We start from the raw sequence: 18,898 nt of genomic DNA on the forward strand, positions 1-18,898 counted from the left end.
TAATTATTATTGTATTAATTATTATTGTTCTATTCCCGTGGGGATCCGGGTTAGAATAGGTCCTCAGTACCCCCTTGCTTGTCGTAAAAGGCGACTAAATGGGGCGGTCCTTCGGATGAGACCGTTTAAACCGAGGCCCCGTGTCACAGCAGGTGTGGTACGATAAAGATCCCTCCCTGCTCATTGGCCCTGAGTGCCGAGCATAGGCCCAAATTTGCAGCCCTTCACCGGCAATGGTGACGTCTCCATATCAGTGAAATATTCTGGAGAGGGACGTTAAACAGTATACAATCAATCAATCAATTATTGTTCTACGCCAAGTCGGCAATATTTGTAATATTTGGATGGCGTAACTTTGTATTACAAATCAAGCTGATTTGTATCCATGAGTTCAATACACAACGTGCTGAATCAAAACGCTTATTTATAACACACAAGCGTCTAACTGACTATGACAACAAACAAGTCGTACATAAAATATTCTATTATGACATCTCCCCCTTTTTAAAGAAATCAGTGTTTTAATTTAAACATTGGTAATAAGAATTTATAGCAAAACAAATTTAAATGACTAGATTGTACAAGACTAGATTAAGAAACTTGGCAAGGTATTTGCTTTGGAAAGATCAAGCTTTGAATGTACATTTAAACATACAATTATCAAGTTACTTAACTCTTCAAACATAAAATGGTATTTCAACAATCATAACACAAGACATTCCAAATAATGGAGACAGTCCATATTATGCACAGGTCCATGTCACGCACAAGTCCGTATCCAATCACAACAATTCATTCGAGAGGAATAAAGTCATTAAAACGACTAGGTTTAACAACTGTTCTTCCAGATCGCGTAACAGTCGTAGGAGTTCCAGATCCAGATTGCAATGTTTTCGGTTCATTTGCTTGGTTCGGATTCTCTACTGCTCGGAACGAATCGTTGTCGAAGTTCTCAAATAAAGTGTCTGTTACCGGTATGTCGACTGTTTTCAGATTTTGTGGTTTCGATGATGTAAATTTCACATGCCTTCTATTGCGACGTATGTTTCCACGAGGAGTTTCGATGACGCATGTTCTCTGATCAGGGTCAAAACTCTTGATAACTCCTGTATCCTTCCACAAGTTTTCATTGTCGAGTTTTACCAAGACTCTTTCTCCTTCCTTCAGACTAGGAAGTGGACGTACCGCATTATGCTTGTCAAAGTAGAATCGGTAACGTTCTTTCGTATCCTCATCATGACTGCGGATGGTATTTATGTCCGGCCATCTTGGATTTAACGTCTTGTCCAAAGTAGGTAAAGCTGTTCTAATTCGCTGTCCCATGATCAATTCTGCAGGGCTTACGCCTGTTGCGGCAATTGGCGTTGATCTGTATGCCATGAGTGCTTTGAAAATATCCGGCTGTTTGAGAATGTGTTTTGCAATTTTAACTCCGCTCTCAGCCTCTCCATTCGCTTGGGGATAGTGCGGACTTGAGAATAACTGCATGAAGTTATACTCCTTTGCGAATGTCCTGAAGGTTTGCGAGGTAAATTGGGTACCATTATCTGTAAATAGTATTTCCGGAATGCCCCATCTAGCAAAGATGTTCTTCAATTTGCCAATGACTTGGTCGCTGGTTATACTGGGTAGATAGGCTATTTCCAGATATCGTGAGAAATAATCCATGACAGCTATGTAGTGTTTATCGTCAATTTCGAATAAATCTGCAGCTATTCTCTGCCAAGGACGCTCAGGTAGGGTTGTTGTTTTTAACGGCTCTTTCCTTTGGGTAGGTCTCTGTGCCTGGCAAATTTCACAATTTGCAACTTTGGTGGCTATTTCTTTTGACAGACCAGGCCACCATACAGAGGTTGCTGCACGTTCACGGCACTTTGATATACTCATATGTCCATCATGTATAGTTTCCAGAATCTCACTGCGAAGGACTCCTGGAATAACTATTCTGTCACGGAACAACAGAATTCCTTCAAATATGGAAAGTTCACTTCGCGCAGAAAAGTAGTCTCTAGCTCCTTCTGGTACTGAATTGATGTGATCAGGCCAACCTTGTTTTGTCAAGTTCATAACAAGTCTAAGTTCATTGTCTAGATCTGTCTCTCGCCTTATCTGTTCTAGCTTATGATCCGACACTGGTTTTGTCTCCAAAACAGAGTTCACATAAATGGTAATTTCTTCAACAGTGTTGTCTGTATCTGAATGCTTAGAAGGACTTCTGGACAATGTGTCCGGGACAACCATCTGTTTCCCTGGTACATACTCGGAATACACATTAAATCTGCGTAAACGCATAAGTAGACGTTGACATCTTACGGGTGTTCTGTCAATGTCTTGGCTATTGATTAAAGGTACAAGCGGCTTATGATCAGTAAGCAGTTTGAAACTCAAGTCCGACTAAGTATCTGGAGAACTTCTCACATGCCCAAACTCCAGCAAGGCATTCTTTTTCGATTTGCGCGATTTAGTTTCAGTGTTTGTCATTGTGCGAGAACAATAAGCAATCGGTTTCAGATCGGTGCCTTCCTGCTGAAATATTGCTCCCCCGATTCCATAGCTACTTGCATCTGCACTCACAACTATCGGCTTTTTGGCGTCATAGAAAGTCAAGATTGGGGTTTGGGTGAGCATTTCCTTGATGCTATCAAATGCCTTTTGTTGCGAGGGTCCCCACAGCCACACAACATCTGACTTTAGGAGGTCCGTAATGGGTTTCATGATAGTCGACAGGTCCGGCAGGAACCGTCCAAGATAGTTGATCATTCCGATGATCCTGCGCAGTTCATTCACATTAGTTGGCGCATCCAGCTCTTTGATTGCTCTGACTCTATTCGGGTTAGGACTAATGCCTTTCTCACCAATGATATGTCCAAAGTATTCTAGCTGTGTTTTCGCAAATTCACACTTGTCTTTGTTAAGTTAAAGTCCAGATTCTAGAATCCTGTCAAGCGTTTTCTTCAGGCGAGTGTCATGTTCCTCACGAGTCTTTCCATATATCAATATGTCGTCCATGATGACCTCGGTGCCCTCAAGTCCATGAAGTAGGGTTGACATCTCTCGTTGAAAAATCTCAGGTGCAGATGTTATCCCAAATGGAACTCTCTTAAAGCAAAACCTGCCCAGTGGGGTTATGAATGTAGTAAGCTTCCAACTGTCTTCATGCAATGGCACTTGATAAAATCCACTAGAAGCGTCAAGTTTGGAAAAGTATTTTGCTCCAACAAGTTTTGGTGAAACATCGTCCAAGTTAGGAAGCATAAAGTTCTCTCGTTTAACGGCTTCATTCATTTTCTTTAAATCCACGCAAATACGGATTTTCCCATTCTTTTTCACAACAGGTACCATGGGGGCACACCATTCGGTAGGTTCAGTTACTTTTTGTATGAAACCAGTAAGGTTTTACCTCTTCTTTCAATGTTATTTTCATTGGGGTACACTTGACAAGTCCACATGAGCCAAACACACTAGCTTCGTCAACACGGCAAATAAGTTTAAGTTTGTTAGCAACACTTCGTGCCAGCAAGTTACTAGTCTGAGGCCCTTCGACCACGTAGATGCTAAAGGTGTAGTCAATTCCTTTGAACTTCACGGTTGCGACAAACTTCCCTCTACAGTTGAGTTTTCCACCAGGACTCAGCAGTAGCGACTTCACAGGTGTCAGCTGTGGTTGACATAGAATCCTATTGAAAGTTACATCTGACATAATGGTGATGTCAGCACCTGTATCAATCTTGAAATTTACTGGGAGGTCACATACTTTCAAGGTCACTGTCCAAGGGTCATCTGTTTGGTCACAGTTTACAGATCCTAAATGAAATGCTTCATCAGGTGTTCCATTGTTTGAGTCATAAACATGTAACACTGCATGTGCTGATTTGGTGTTTTTGGACAACAAACTTCAAAATGGTTCATTTTGTGGCAAGCTTTACAACGTTGGCCCATGGCTGGACATCTTCCCTCAGGTCCATGCCTACGGTTACATCTACCACACTGTTGAACACTTGGTTTCCTGTGACTATGTGCTTGTTTAGTAATGAAATGTTTAGGTGATGACTGTTTCTGCCTTCCATACCTTTTAACTTCATCCAGACTTTTGAACTGTGTAGTTTGGTCTTGGATTTGCGTCTTTACCATTTCTGTCTGACGTGAATACTGTATAGCCTCTTCTAATGTTAGTGTGCTTTTGAGCTGCAGATTCTCAGACACTTCTTTATCTTTTAGCCCAATAACAATCTGATCACGTATTTAATCGTTTTTGTCTTTGAAATCACAATGTTCTGCTAGTTCATATAAAGCTCTAATAAATGCTTCTGAAGACTCACCAGTCCCTTGTTTTCTTTCTCTGAATCGTGCACGTTCGTGTATGACATTTTTCTTCGGGACAAAATATTCATCATACTTCTTCATCACTTTCGAGTACTTTTTCTTGTCTCCCTCATCATCAAACGTAAGCGACTTGAAAATATGCTCTGCTTCTTTCCCCATCGCATATATCAAACAATTTACTTGTATATCTTCGTCGTCTTTATGTAATTTTGTTGCTATTCTATAGCGTTCAAACCTTTGTTTCCAATCCGGCCATTCACTCGGATTACTAAAGTTGAAACTCGCTGGTGGGTTAAACTTCGGCATCTTGCAGCGCAATGGATTGCCTTCACTTCTGACACCATGTAATATTTGGATGGCGTAACTTTGTATTACAAATCAAGCTGATTTGTATTCATGAGTTCAATACACAACGTGCTGAATGACTGAATCAAAACGTTTATTTATAGATTCAACTTTCGGCAGCTCCCTGCTACACATTCGCGCATGCGCATTGAGACTTTCGTTTTCACTTCGGATTGTGAAAAAGAAAACACTTCGCACGCAGGATTATGTTGCTCTGGTAAGTTCCTTTTTAATCGAATTTTAAATTCATGTCTCAAGAAAGACATAGATATAGACTTTCTTGTTTTCTTATTAAAAATAAAATAGTATTATGCTATTTTACTCAATTTATCAGGTTCAGTACAATCAGTACATTTAGCTCATTGTACTTACAACAGAAAAAAGCTTATGATCAGCTGTTTTACCCCATAGATATTGTTGGTTATGTGCAATGATTAAAACACTGTAAAATGGTGCACCACAGAAGTCATGCTGATAAGAGGGAGAAAATCTCTCAATTAAATTTTAATTTAGCTACACATCTCATCTCATCTGTAATCTCAGCGAGATTGGTAGAGACTGAATATTTGGTCTGACGTCTACTACCAATCTCAGACAGGTGCCATACAACGTGATTCGGGATTTTTTGCTCCAACTTCGGCAGCTCGTTTCAATAAATACAGGCTGAAATAAATTAGCTGCCCGCCTCAACTTTTTCCTTTGAACATCCCTAAAAGTGTCTATCACTATAAAACTTTCCTTTCTTACCTTTAAAAGGTTTAAATCCAGTAAAATATAAAGTTGTTTATTTTTCCTGACAGCATAATGGCTGTTTGCTATTCATTTAAACCTTCGATTTTGAAGAGTTCCACAATAATCTGTTTCCAATAATTCGTACTATTACTATTTCTTATAAGAATGATCTATAGTATGAATTATTGGAAACAGATTATTGTGGAACTCTTCAAAATCGAAGGTTTAAATGAATAGCAAACAGCCATTATGCTGTCAGGAAAAATAAACAACTTTATATTTTACTGGATTTAAACCTTTTAAAGATAAGAAAGGAAAGTTTTATAGTGATAGACACTTTTAGGGATGTTCAAAGGAAAAAGTTGAGGCGGGCAGCTAATTTATTTCAGCCTGTATTTATTGAAACGAGCTGCCGAAGTTGGAGCAAAAAATCCCGAATCACGTTGTATGGCACCTGTCTGAGATTGGTAGTAGACGTCAGACCAAATATTCAGTCTCTATCAATCTCGCTGAGATTAATCTCATCTGTAGCACACTGGTCTTAAAAAATAGGTATGGATGACAGAGCTAGAGCACAAAAACTTATGCTTGATTGTGAATTAAATTCTCTAAATTCTTTTCTCAATTGTACAAAAGGTAGATTTCATTTCTGTCAATTACTTCTCCAATATTTAATAACTGCACATACAGATACTGATAGCTGCAGTGTGTTAGTCTGTTGGACCAAATAATTTGCCTCTCAAAATGGCAGTGTATACTGTAACATTTTGAGATGGCAGTTTGAAAACGGCCACTGTGAAATAAATCAATATTTGTGCACAATAAATATAAACTTTTTTTTCAACTGGTAGCACTGTAGCTCTCAGACCTGTCAGTGTCACCCAGTATATTTGTTTCAGACAGCTACAGTTCCAGGCGCGGATCCAGAAATTTTTCAAAGGGGGGGGTGAGGTTGGATCCAGAAATTTTTCAAAGGGGGGGTTTGAGATTTTTTTCAAAAGGAGGGGTTGAAGGCGAAAACAGTTAAAATGTATGTTGTACACATACATATAGTTAAATAACTCAATAGAATATCGATACAGGGTGGAGTATGGTTTTTGAAAGTGGGACGTTGATCAATCTGGGAAAAAGTACTTGTATACATTACCAGAAAGTTTTTGAAAAAGAAAGGAAAATAAATCTCCGAACCTGAAAATCCTATTTTGTAAAGGGATGGGGTTTTATTTTGTTTTTACAACCGAATTTCTTTATATATTACAACATTAGCCTTTCACCTTACATTTTCTGTAGTAAAAACAGAACAAAAAAATTGGAACTTTCTTGTTTTTCTTTCTTTTTTGCAAATCCAAAGGGAGGGTTGCAACCCCCGTAACCCCCCTCTGGATCCGCCACTGAGTTCTGCAGCTATTTTTTTTATTATGACTACAGCCTGAAGGTTTTAAAAAATGTTAATAAATTAATTTTAAAAAGGATATTTTCTCCCAGAATAATTGTTTGTAATAATTACCTCATAAAATATTTTAATCCCATCTCCGTAGATTTTTCGAAGAAATTCTATCTTATGATTGGTTGAAATCTGTCGCGTGAAGGAGATGGGTTACTTATTCCCATTCAATTGTAAATCAATATACAGTCAATGTATTATGTAACATAGGCGTAGTCACAGGGGGGGGAAGCGGGGGCACTAGCCCCCCCACTTTCAGATCTGGGGGGGCAAGAGTATGTCTGTGCCCCCCCACTTTTTAATGAATAACAAAATCACAGCTATTTTGAAATAATATTAACACATAGTTTTATCATAAAATTGTGTAGAAAAATTGAAATTGAAAGTAACTTGCCTTTGAAAAAAAAGTTCGCCACTACCCCCCCCCCCCCCCCCCCCCCCCCACGAAATAGGATTTTCGAGTTTGGGGAAGTATACCTTTTTTTTTTTTTTTTTTTTTTTGCTTGTCAAAGAATTACTGGACTTGATTGAGCCCCCCCACTTTTTTTTTTTTTTGCTTGTCAAAGTATTTCTGGACTTGAGCCCCCCACTTTTAATTTTTTTTTTTTTTTTTGCTTGTCAAAATAATTTCTGGACTTGATTGAGCCCCCCCACTTTTAAGTTTGTGACTACGCCGCTGTGTAACAAACACAATGTGACATCATAACAGGCACAGTTTAAGGGTGATGAAGCATGTAGTAGAGAAAAAAAATTATAAACCACAGATAATATGTAAATGTTTCATTGGTGGGGTAAATTTGTTACATAGTTTTTTAGTGACAGGGTACGGGATGATACGTGGTTAGTAAATTTCATACATGACGCGGCTTCACCTCGCCAGGTATAAAATTTACTAACCAGGTATCATACCGTACCCTGTCACTAAAAGACTATGTAACTTACTAATAGTACATGTACCTCCTAAGTTGTCATTTAAATGATTTGATGATATCTGCACATAATCATCACTAACACATGGGGTAAGTCACATGTTGCATACTTTAATAAAACTGATTATATCTACTATATCTTTTACATGGTGTACAAGATTTGACTGACTTATTATACCCCAGGATTAAAAAGTGGAAGGGTAAATAATGTTCGTGGTGTCATCTAGCTGTATGTCTGTCCATCCATCCATCTGTCTAGCTGTCTGTTTGTCTGTAAGGCTTTGGGGTACCCATCTCTTATCTATAACTCCTCTCATACCACTGAATGAAATTTGACAAGACTTTCACAGAATCTTTAATACATATTGCCATTGTGCATCTCCTATTTTACTTTTTGATCCGACAGTCACATATTTTGGGTTTCCCATAGCAAAACATGGTCACTGCCATTATATTCATCATGTTCATATGGGAGGCGGGGTATCATTTTAAGTGAGCTCATTGTTCACTACCTCTAGTTTATCAAGTTTTCTTGGTTGATTATGAACATGATAAATTAAGAGTAATATTTGAATCATTTATAAAGAGATACCAGCAATATCAATATTTATGCCCTTCCATGAATATGGTCGAGGCATTTAGTGTTTGTCATGTCTGTCCTCCATCCTTCCGTCTTTCCGTCACACTTTGCATTTAGCTCTGTTCAAAGCTCAGTTTCAAAAAAACTATCCAACATACCGATATTTTCATCAAACTTAATCAAAATATGCTGATAGATATTGGTGAGAGCTATGCAACTGCATCAACATCTTTTGACCTTGTCCTTTCCTTTGACCTTGACCTCACTAGTCTTTTCTTAAATCAGTGTCAAACTTCATATGCTGATACACACTGATGTAAGCAACTCACCTGTCATTTTTGACGTTGACCTTTCATTTAACCTTGACCTCATTTTTATTGAAATTGTTTTTAAGTTAGTTTTAAAGAAACCATTTATAATTTTTTTTTAATTTCATATGCTGAAACATACTGATGGGAGCTTTTCAACTGCATCAACAGTTTTGACTTTGGCATTTCCTTTGACCTTGACCTCCCTTTAATGAAATTAGTGTTAAACATAATATGCTGATACATACTGATGTAAGCAATTCAACTGCATCACTATTCAAGATTATATATTCTGATCAAATTTCATACACTAATACAAGTTTTCATGTTGCATTACTAATAGGAATTAATTGATTGAAAGCTGCCACTTGGTATTAATCAAACATTTTTGATTAGCAAGGGTGCCTTTTCCGTAATTATGAAATGTGTGGACCAAAGGTCATGGGTTCTTATGTGGTAGTGGCATTACTGATAATTGCTGAATATTACTGATTAGTCGAAATGCATTTTATTGTTCCCCTACTCTGTCTATGGGTATTAAGTAACCAAAGTAAGCATTCTAAGTGTATACTGTAAATCACTTTTTATTCGCGAGAACTTTATTTTCGCATAATTACGCGAGACAGTGTGCTCGCGAAAATTAAATTCTCCCATATAAAAGTATTCGTTAAGTTTAAATAGAAGAATAGCTGCAGATCTGTAGCGTTATGGCTTTATATATTTGTCTTTGACCATAACGCTACAGATCCCGTAATGCTAATAAAAGTGCAATTTTCGGTGCAATATTTTGGGAAGAATTTCTACACTTTTCAGCATCGGTCAATTAAATACCTTTCACTCCCTAATTCTAAGCATATTATTTACTAATCTGTATATTTTATCCATCTCCCAACCCTTAAAAGTCATCTCTACAAGACTTTAGTGATAAACTTGCTTGATTAAAATTATTTGTTAGATTGCTGAAAATTTACTTCAAGTGAGTTTATTGCCTGTAGAGACAACTATAAATGGTTGGGAGGTGGAAAATTATAAATATTGGCTGCACAATGTGTCTAGAATTAGGAAGTGAAAGGTAGTTGATTGACCAATGCTAGAAAGTGAAGAAATTCTCCTCGAAAGAGCGCAAAAAATATTGCGCCGTAAATTGCACCTTTTTTGCATTACAGGATCTGTAGCGTTATGTTCAAAGACAAATATATAAAGCCATAACGCTACAGATCTGCAGATAATAGAGCAATAACCACAACTCGTGAAAATTTTGTCTCGCTAATCCAGAATCAATGACTATCTTGTGAAAATAAGGTGTCGTGAAAATTTAGTGATCTTCAGTAGTTATGATAAGTAATGGTGATAAGCAAAATTGTGATTGCCGTTTAGTTTAAATTACGAACCAAATTCAAGCATTGGAAAAGTGTTGCATGATGCTCAGGAGACCTATAAAGCCCATGGGCCTTTTGTTTAAATGTTTACAAACTTAATTTGTATCAATATTAAACTAAGGTCTAAAGTACAAGCTGCATGTATTTACTTTGTTAATTAATAACTTAATATCATATCATTATGTTCATGCACGGGTCTAGGGAAGGGGGTCCCCCCCCCTGGAATTTTCAGAGCTTTTAAAGCAATATGAGCTGCATCTTGGGTGTCAGAATTTTTTGTAGCAAAATTGTAAAAACTTATTTGAATGACAGAAAAATAATGTAAATTAAATTCTGTTGTTCATATTTGCGATGAAAGAAGTATTTATAAGCTTTATTTGAATCAAAAATACATTATTGTCGTCCTGTACAATAATGGTTTCTTACATAAAAGAGTATATTTGACTGCATATAGAAGTCTTTCTCCTGCTTTATTTAAGTCTAATTGATCATAAAAATATAAGTTACATACAAATGTTCTATAATAACACATTTTAACAGCAAAAGCAAATTTTCAAATATGCAGCTCATATTGCTTTAAATGTATATAATAATACTAAACCAAGTAAAAGTGACCCCCTTAGACACTCAGGACCCCTCCTTAAAAACTGGGATTTATGTGAAATTGGTATGAAAAGTCATAGGTATGAAGCTTTAAAAGTAAACAACTCTTCACCCCACCCACAAAATAGGTATTTCACTTATGGAAAAACAATTTAATTTTTTTGCTTTTGACTTGGGTGGACACCCCCTGCAAAAAAATTCTTGGATCCCCTCCTTTTATCACAATTAGGTATTTTATTTCAATATTAAATAAGGATGATAATAATAATACATGTAATACTATACTTATTAAGGGCTATATCATAGAGATACTTATATTTTTGTTTTAATATTTGTTTTTTTTTAATCGTTTAAAGTATTAATAACAATATCCCTTTTTATTTAGCTTGTACAGAAAAGAGATATAAAAGGACTTCATGGAATTCACCAACATCGAGACATTGAAGATCCTGAAGCATTCAAGTACAAGATGACAAAGCTTAGAAAGCTGAGTTGTCTTTTTCACCATTGGCCTGCCTTGCAGAGTTACTTCAGTTCCCATGACGATGTTGAGAAACCAGACAGATGAAGTGATGTACATCATATACATGTATTAAAGACAACAACCATGAACATGTATATGTGAATCAGCTTCCCAAGTTTCATTATTCATCCACTTAATGATTTTTGAAGGTAAAATTTTGAATGTCTAAATGTTTTATATAAATATTGTTCATATAAATGTACATTTAAATTAAATTTTAAAAAAATGCCTATAGGAGAAGCTGATATTTAAACATTTAAATTATTGTCTTTTATCAGGCTGATGAAGTTAAGATTGGGTACTTGAGGGACATCAAAGATGCTGGCCAAATTTCTTTTCAAGGATATGGTGGTATCCAACCTTGGCTTTCTAAATCCAGCAAATGGAGGAGATCTACCACGAACTGCCCTTACTGTGCTAGCACAGAGATTCACTTCCTTTGTGCCCACGGATCAGTGGGAACAAAGGGAAAAGGAATTCATGGATTACCAAACAACTCCTGCTCTGGACCTCCCAAGTTTTGTGGAAAACACAAGAAAAGATGTCTACTGCATGGGATAGGATTCTGGACAAAAAAATAACATCACCAAGACACCAATGTATCCAGTGATGATTGATTGATCTTATGTTGTTTAACATCCCTCTCAAGAATGTTTCACTCATATGGAGACGCCACCACTTGCCGGTGGAGAACTGCAAATTTTGTCCTATACTCGAAATTCAGGGCTATTGAGCAAAGAGGGATCTTTTTTTGTGCCAGCATCTACTGCAACTTCGGTTAGTACGGTCTTATCCAAAGGACCGGTCTCCACATCCTATAGTGGGATTGTAACCCGTTACATAAGGATCAACTCCATAATTCGTGACTCGAGAGCAGTTTCCCGTGATAGTCAAAGCCATGCTTTAATATTGTGCCTAACTCCAGTGTTGGATGTGAATGAGTCTTCTCTATGGTGAAGAAAATACAGACAGAGCCCCCTGCTAGTTTCGACAATAAAACAATCAGTGCCCTTCTTACTACCAAATTAAAAACAACAGTGTAATCTGAACCATGAAAGGACTTTCTCCAGTCTGGTGTACAGGAAAAAGGCTTGTGTTTCATATAACAAGGACTTTAGTTTTTTTTTTAAAAGTAGTGATTAACTCTTTGGCTGTTTGTGTCTTGACTGTTGACTGAAAATATTCTTAAACTAAATTTTTAACAGATCTAGAGGGAGGGACTGGACTTCTCTTCTCCTTTTTTTCCGAGAGAGAGAGAGAGAGAGAGAGAGAGGGAGATGTTTTTCTGTAATAGGTATTTCTGCGTTTAATATGTTAAAATAAAGTATCCCAATCTGTGCCTTTTCTGCTCACAAGAAAGAGTATTGAGTATTGCTTTGTTTATACAATGAAGATACCCGTTATACCACCATTGACTTGGTTACGGGCTCCGACCACCCACACAATGTCGCTTGAAACTTAAAAGGATGTCACAAAGGATTTTTATTTACATGTTTAAGTTCTTAATGGAAAGAAAAATGATCTTCTTAAATTACCATACTAGTAACATGCAAGGTTTCAACATTGGAAGATTCTGGCGAAACTTTCAGTTTGGCGATGACATTTTTGAACAATCTTCTAAAGTATCTTCCTTACAGGAATATGCAAGAAAAGGTTATAATAAGGAGTATGCTAAAGATAAATATTTTCTCCATATAGTATGAAATTATTTTAGTCAATGGAGAAAGTTATAAAACTCACCCATAATACGCGGAAGGGGGGGGGGGAGGCTTACTTTTCTGAGAGTAATCTTATGCTGAATGTACTTTTAAGGTCAAGATCTAGTAGATGAAAGATGCCTACAGATTTATAAAATTTGAGAAATTAATTTCTTTAATGATGCTTTATAACTTAAGCTTGGTCAAATAAGGTGTTTCGGGGCATAATTTGTAAGAAAACAAGTTGAAAAATCATATTTTAAACTATCATTTTAATAGAGAAATTATGCATGTTGTGTGATTCTATGAAAGGTTGGGGGGGGGGGGGCAGTAGGGAAAGCACAAACCTGGAAGACCCTTTCACAATTTGCTGGATTCGCCTCTGGTTTATGTACCTGTAAGTGATATGTCATTTTGTTAGCTTGAATTTCAATAGTAATACACAATTAAAGTAGCTATATTCAAACAATGCAGTATTGCTTTCATGTACCGTGTGCTACATATACTGTTTTTTTATTTAATTTTTTATTAATTTAAAGAAAGTATACATTTGTTTGGCTTATTAAGTTGCGTTAGATATGTTAGAATGCTTTGAATGAAATCAGAAGAAAAAAAATGTTCAAACGAAGAATATGTATCATAAATATATATGATAAAGAATAATTAAGAAATCAATGGAAAAGACAAAAAGATTCAGTTTGGACACAAGTGAAATGCATAGTTTGTGTAAAATGTACCACCCAAAATCCCCAGCTGGGACTTTCAACAGGTATAATAAACACTGGGGGTGGGGTGGGGGTCTCTTTTGCAATACAATAGATTACTACAAGTTTACAATCTGTTTTGGCTTTAAAGTTCTTTAATTATCATTTTAAATCTTCATAACATCAAGGTTTTGCGATATATATCATATCTCCACACGCAGACATAGACCTGCGCTCCCCATGTAATTCTGTAAATGATCGACGTGTGATAAGTATATATAGGCCTATAGGTCTACCCCTCTATACCATAAAATATGGATATTTTATAGTGTAGAGGGGTAGACCTATATATATACTTATCATACGTCATTTACAGAATTACATGGGGAGCGCCTATGCACGTAGAATTACATCACGGAACCTTCACATGCAACGTGTAGATAGGGTTCTGAAGACTTATTGGTTTACCTGTTTACTCTGCAGTGTCAAACAAAAAGGGTAGGGTGGGGGATGAGGGGTTGTTGTATGTATACATCCTTTGTGTTTAATTAGCACAAGCGGTAACCCCCCCCCCCCCTCTATCAGACTAGGTATTTTAACCAATTAGACAAAAGGTTGGTATTTCAAGCACGTTTATATCTTTGTAATTCTAGCTTTCTTCGATGAATACTGCATAAAATATAGTAGCATTGAACATTCACGTAAACAGGCGATTGCACGAATAATATGCGTACAAGCAGTTATTCTTACTAAAAGGTTGGTATTTCAAGCACGTTTATATCTTTGTAATTCTAGCTTTCTTCGATGAATACTGCATAAAATATAGTAGCATTGAACATTCACGTAAACAGGCGATTGCACGAATAATATGCGTACAAGCAGTTATTCTTACTTTCGCTTTGAGTGTGAGGTGACGTCATAATAACGGTCACATGGTGTGCACGGAGCTGCCTTTAGACTCGTTCTAAAAGATTTTATTACAAGTTTAGCTTTTAAAAAAAGCTTAGAGAGTCAGCCAGTGGATTTTTCTTCTCTGTGATAATGTTTCAAAGAATCATAGAGAAATGAAAAAAAATGCCTCCAACAAATTTTTAATCAGTAGCAGAGTTGGGCACTAAATTAATATTTTTTCTGCATAGGAACAGAAGCGTTTGTGCATGCAGATTCTTGAATATTTGTCTCAAAATCAAAAAAAGGGAAAGTATGTATAAACATTTAAGTTCCAATTCACGTAATATAATTCAAAGAAGTTATAAACCTACAATCTCATTATCAGATCTATAAGATTTTAGGGGGAGGGGGATATATATTATATGGACATTATGCCATTTTTAACAAAACGGAGCCCAATAAGCTTCACTGTCATCCTTGTTAGAGTTTATAATGCCGCCGGTTGAATCACTCTTGGCTATGTGTTTAGAAAACAGAAACACCCTTGTCCCTGCGATACTTAAGGACATACGCAACGTACCTTACCTACTGATAATTTTCCAAGATATTCTTAATTTAAACTTATAATATCATTACATGTTCTTAGACAAAAAATCAGCATGCGTTACCAGGGGTTTTGAAAAGATATCGAATTTTGAAAATTTTCGCATTTTTGAAATAAAAATGTACAAAAATTATAAAACATGAATTCCAGATATTTTTTCATCAAAAATTGTTCTAGAAGAGGTGTACAAATCCATATAGGCCTATAGATATTAAAAATATTGCACACAAGTCCTTCATTTAGTGGAACTCTTCAACTCCAGGGAGGAACCCAAAAAAGTTCAAACTACGTTGCGTATGACCTTAAACAGCCGTACTGAACCTTCGTTTGAGAATACAAATAAAGGATTATTGAAATACCTAGTACATTTTCTAGTACATTTTAGAATTAAAAAAAATAAACATTTATTGTTCATTTAAACAGGTAACATGTAAGCTTTGACGGTATAGCCTAAGCTTTTTTTTTTAGTTTATTAACTATCGTCATTTGACTTACTAGTAACTAGCTGAATTTTAGCTTAAAATTTTTTCATAAAAAGTAGAATTGAAATAAAGCAAACATTACTACGACCTACAAATTAATTTATCAGACCTCTTATAATATAATAAACCTATTTATTCATAAATAATATAATTCTGGTTGTAACGCTATATTTGATTGGATAAAATATTACTTTATATCGTATAAAATGGTTTGCCTACCTCACAATGACTCGCGTCAAAAACGTATCAATCCGCCCGACGTTACATTCAAATTTCGTACAAATTGAAGTCATTTTGTTAGAACAATCATCTTTTTTTCTTACATCAAATGAATGAAAATTAAATTATAAGCAATGAATTTAATAGCTACCCATTTTATACGGTATAAACTGGGTTGGAACAGTTTACGCTTTTTTATAAACCGCTTCGCGGTTTATAAAGCGTAAACTGCCCCAACCCAGTTTATACCGTATAAAATGGGTAGCTATTAAATTCATTCCTTAAATATGATTGCCACAACCTAGATTATCAGGTCGTAGTTTATGAAAAACAAGCCAATATACGGATAAAAGAAAGCATGCGCAGATCGGGGGAGGGGGGTTTCCAGGGCGGGGCCATAGGGAGTTATGGTTTACGACATTTAATTGCAAAAACTCAAAACCTTCTTGAGACATTAACTGGAAATGAAAGTTTTACACAAAGTCACACAGAAATATGAATTTATGACATTGACGTTTGAACCTCAAAATACACAGGGGTATTCCCTACGCCATATATGGCCATAGGGAGTTGTGGTATAAAATTTCATTGCAAAAGCTCAATGGGTTATAGAGATATCGCGCGAAAACAAGTGTTTAAACAGACGGAATTTCTGAATTTAATACCTTGACCTTTGACCTCAAAATCAAGAGGGTCTTCCAAAGGCCACATAAGGTGTAGACAGTTGTGTAAAATTTTACTGCAAAAGCTCAAAGACTTCACGCAATATTGCGGAAAAGTGAAAGTGTTACAGACAGACAGAACTATAGATGGACGGGCAGACAGACTGAAATTGATATTCTCTATTTCAGCGGGGGGCAACAAACGAGCAAGCTTAGCCAGTTGTGTTTTCTTTCCGAAGTATCTGTTGTATGACTTAACAAGTCTGTCAGCTTTTAGCATCGGGATCGAAATGATTTGTAGTGAAAACGAAAGTAAAAGCAGTAAAAACTGAAAAAGCTAAAAATATGTAGTAAAGCTATGTTTGTGCTGTAGATTTAAATACATAAGTAAAATACCTTCAATATATTTTATAAAAGAGCTTCAATTTACGCGTCAAACACTAAATTCATCCAAAAGTAGCAACTGTATGCTTCGCTGCGTAGAACACATGATCAGGTGCGAACCAGTTAAATTACTGCGAACCAGTAAACTGCTTGAAACCTTCTTTACAAAAATAAGCATCGGGAAATTCCTTTTTTGAGTTGAATTTACAGATTACTTTGGTGTTTAATAGGGATTTATTGGTTTATAATCTTTATTGATTTTACTGAAATAAAAATAGCAGGAATGATTTACTGCAGAACCACTCCCAGAATTCCAGGTCATGCAAGCGCATTGGAAGTTCTTCGTACCATAACTAGTCAGCCCGCGGGCTGACTAATAACACACAAGCGTCTAACTGACTATGACAACAAACAAGTCGTACATAAAATATTCTATTATGACAATATTTTAGTCATAATTTGAAGATGTTGTCAAACAAAAATGTTCCAATAAGGAATTTACATGTTGATTACTAACCAATCAATTGTACCTTGATTTTATATTAAAGTCTATGGACAGCGCATATGTTTTTTTTAAAGATATTTTAAGAATTAGTCTGAATTTCATCTACATCTACATCGTACGTTGGTCCGTCATCTTTGACGATTACTCAACGGCGCAGCGCTTTGACAACATTGTTAGAAAGATTAAAATGTAAAAACGGTTAAAAGGTTAAAAAGGGAAGTTTTCAGCTCTTCTGTCAGCAGCCAGTCCGGTAACCGTAGCGGCCCTGAGACTTACTAGTAGAGGTCTCCCCGGCATTGCCTACTGACTTCACTAGAGCTTACTTGCTCCCTGAGCCATCTAGAAGGAAAGTAATGTAAGCCCCTGCTTGAAGTGTACCAAGTCAGGGGCCTCAGCAACAGATGCTGGTAAAGTGTTCCAGGTTATGATAGTCCTGGGGAAGAAACTGAACTTATAGATGTTGGTTCTGCACTGATGATGTTGGAATCTGTAGAAATGGGAGGATCTGGTTCGACTTGACGATGGAGTGACATACTGAGATAGCGGGATATCTACCAGGCCTTTCCATGCCTTATAAAACATGGCGAGCTGTGCCTTGGTCCTACGACTCTCTAAGGATTCCCACTGAAGACTGTCTAGCATGTCTGTAACACTGCTGGTATTCCTGTATCTATTTGTGACATACCTAGCAGTTCTTCTCTGGACCATTTCAAGTCGGTGGATGTGATCCTTTGTGTGGGGATTCCATACTGAGGCACAGTACTCCAATGTGGGCCGAACTAGTGCCATATATGCCTCTGTCTTGGTCTTCTCATTGGTGATATGGAGGTTCCTACGTAAGAAGCCAAGAGTAGAATTAGCCTTCTTAATTTCAAACTAATCCGAGTATTATCTCTTCGTGAAAATATGCGTTTGTTTGTTTATTAAAATATGATATAAAATGAACTTTATACCGAAGAAATTTAGATAATTTTTTTTTCAATCAAGGCCAGACAACTCTTAGAAACTTTCAATGTGCAAAATGACCGTCTCTGTACATGTTATTAGTCTTGCCCATTTTGGTTCATTTCACTTATCTTTATCTAAAATCGTCGAAAATCCCTTCATTATACATTGAATACCTTAAGATGGACGGAAACTGATATTGGAATAAGGGTTTTGAATCTAAAAGTGAAAATTGAGACGCCCTTTTAATATTTGTAATTTTGTACATTATACAGCAAAACTCTGCAAAGATTAAAACAAATACATTGTAATATTTTTCAACATGCAAATATGTCCCCGAACCAGTTTGGCCAGTCTAAAATGTTGTAACAAAAACTTGAATGGTATCACAAGAGACAATTATATGCTTGATACCCAAAGCAACTATTTTACTCACTTTTAGTAATGCAAAGAAAGCTCATGCATGTAAAAGCAGACTTAAATAAAGCCGCTTCAAAATCGTGTAAAAGCAAACTTAAATAAAGCTGCTTCAAAATCATGTAAAAGCAGACTTAAATGAAGCAGCTTCAAAAACATGTAAAAGCAGACTTCAATAATGCCACTTCAAAATTATGTAAAAGCAAACTTAAATAAAGCCGC

The 18,898-nt window shown here is 36.3% G+C and overlaps 1 protein-coding gene and 1 long non-coding RNA gene across 3 annotated transcripts; one reads left to right on the forward strand and one right to left on the reverse strand.

The window, feature by feature from the left end:
* Positions 1 to 792: 792 nt before the first annotated feature.
* On the reverse strand, positions 793 to 2,292 carry LOC134235862 (uncharacterized protein K02A2.6-like). Its single transcript, XM_062718026.1, has one exon. It carries the CDS (start codon positions 2,290 to 2,292, stop codon positions 793 to 795), a length of 1,500 nt encoding a protein of 499 aa, XP_062574010.1.
* Positions 2,293 to 4,800: 2,508 nt separating this feature from the next.
* Positions 4,801 to 12,679, forward strand: LOC134235863 (uncharacterized). Of its 2 annotated transcripts, none has more exons than XR_009985493.1 (3): positions 4,801 to 4,876; positions 11,131 to 11,315; positions 11,445 to 12,679. It is a non-coding gene; the product is annotated as an uncharacterized LOC134235863 (long non-coding RNA). The 2 variants fall into 2 exon arrangements; XR_009985492.1 differs by having other exon boundaries at positions 4,816 to 4,885; positions 11,029 to 11,315.
* The last annotated feature ends 6,219 nt before the right edge of the window (positions 12,680 to 18,898 follow it).

The sequence above is a fragment of the Saccostrea cucullata genome, unplaced genomic scaffold (assembly GCF_032062105.1).
Source record: "Saccostrea cucullata isolate Sc308-1 unplaced genomic scaffold, CSIRO_AGI_Scuc_v1 ctg9103, whole genome shotgun sequence".
NCBI classification, from domain to species: domain Eukaryota; kingdom Metazoa; phylum Mollusca; class Bivalvia; order Ostreida; family Ostreidae; genus Saccostrea; species Saccostrea cuccullata.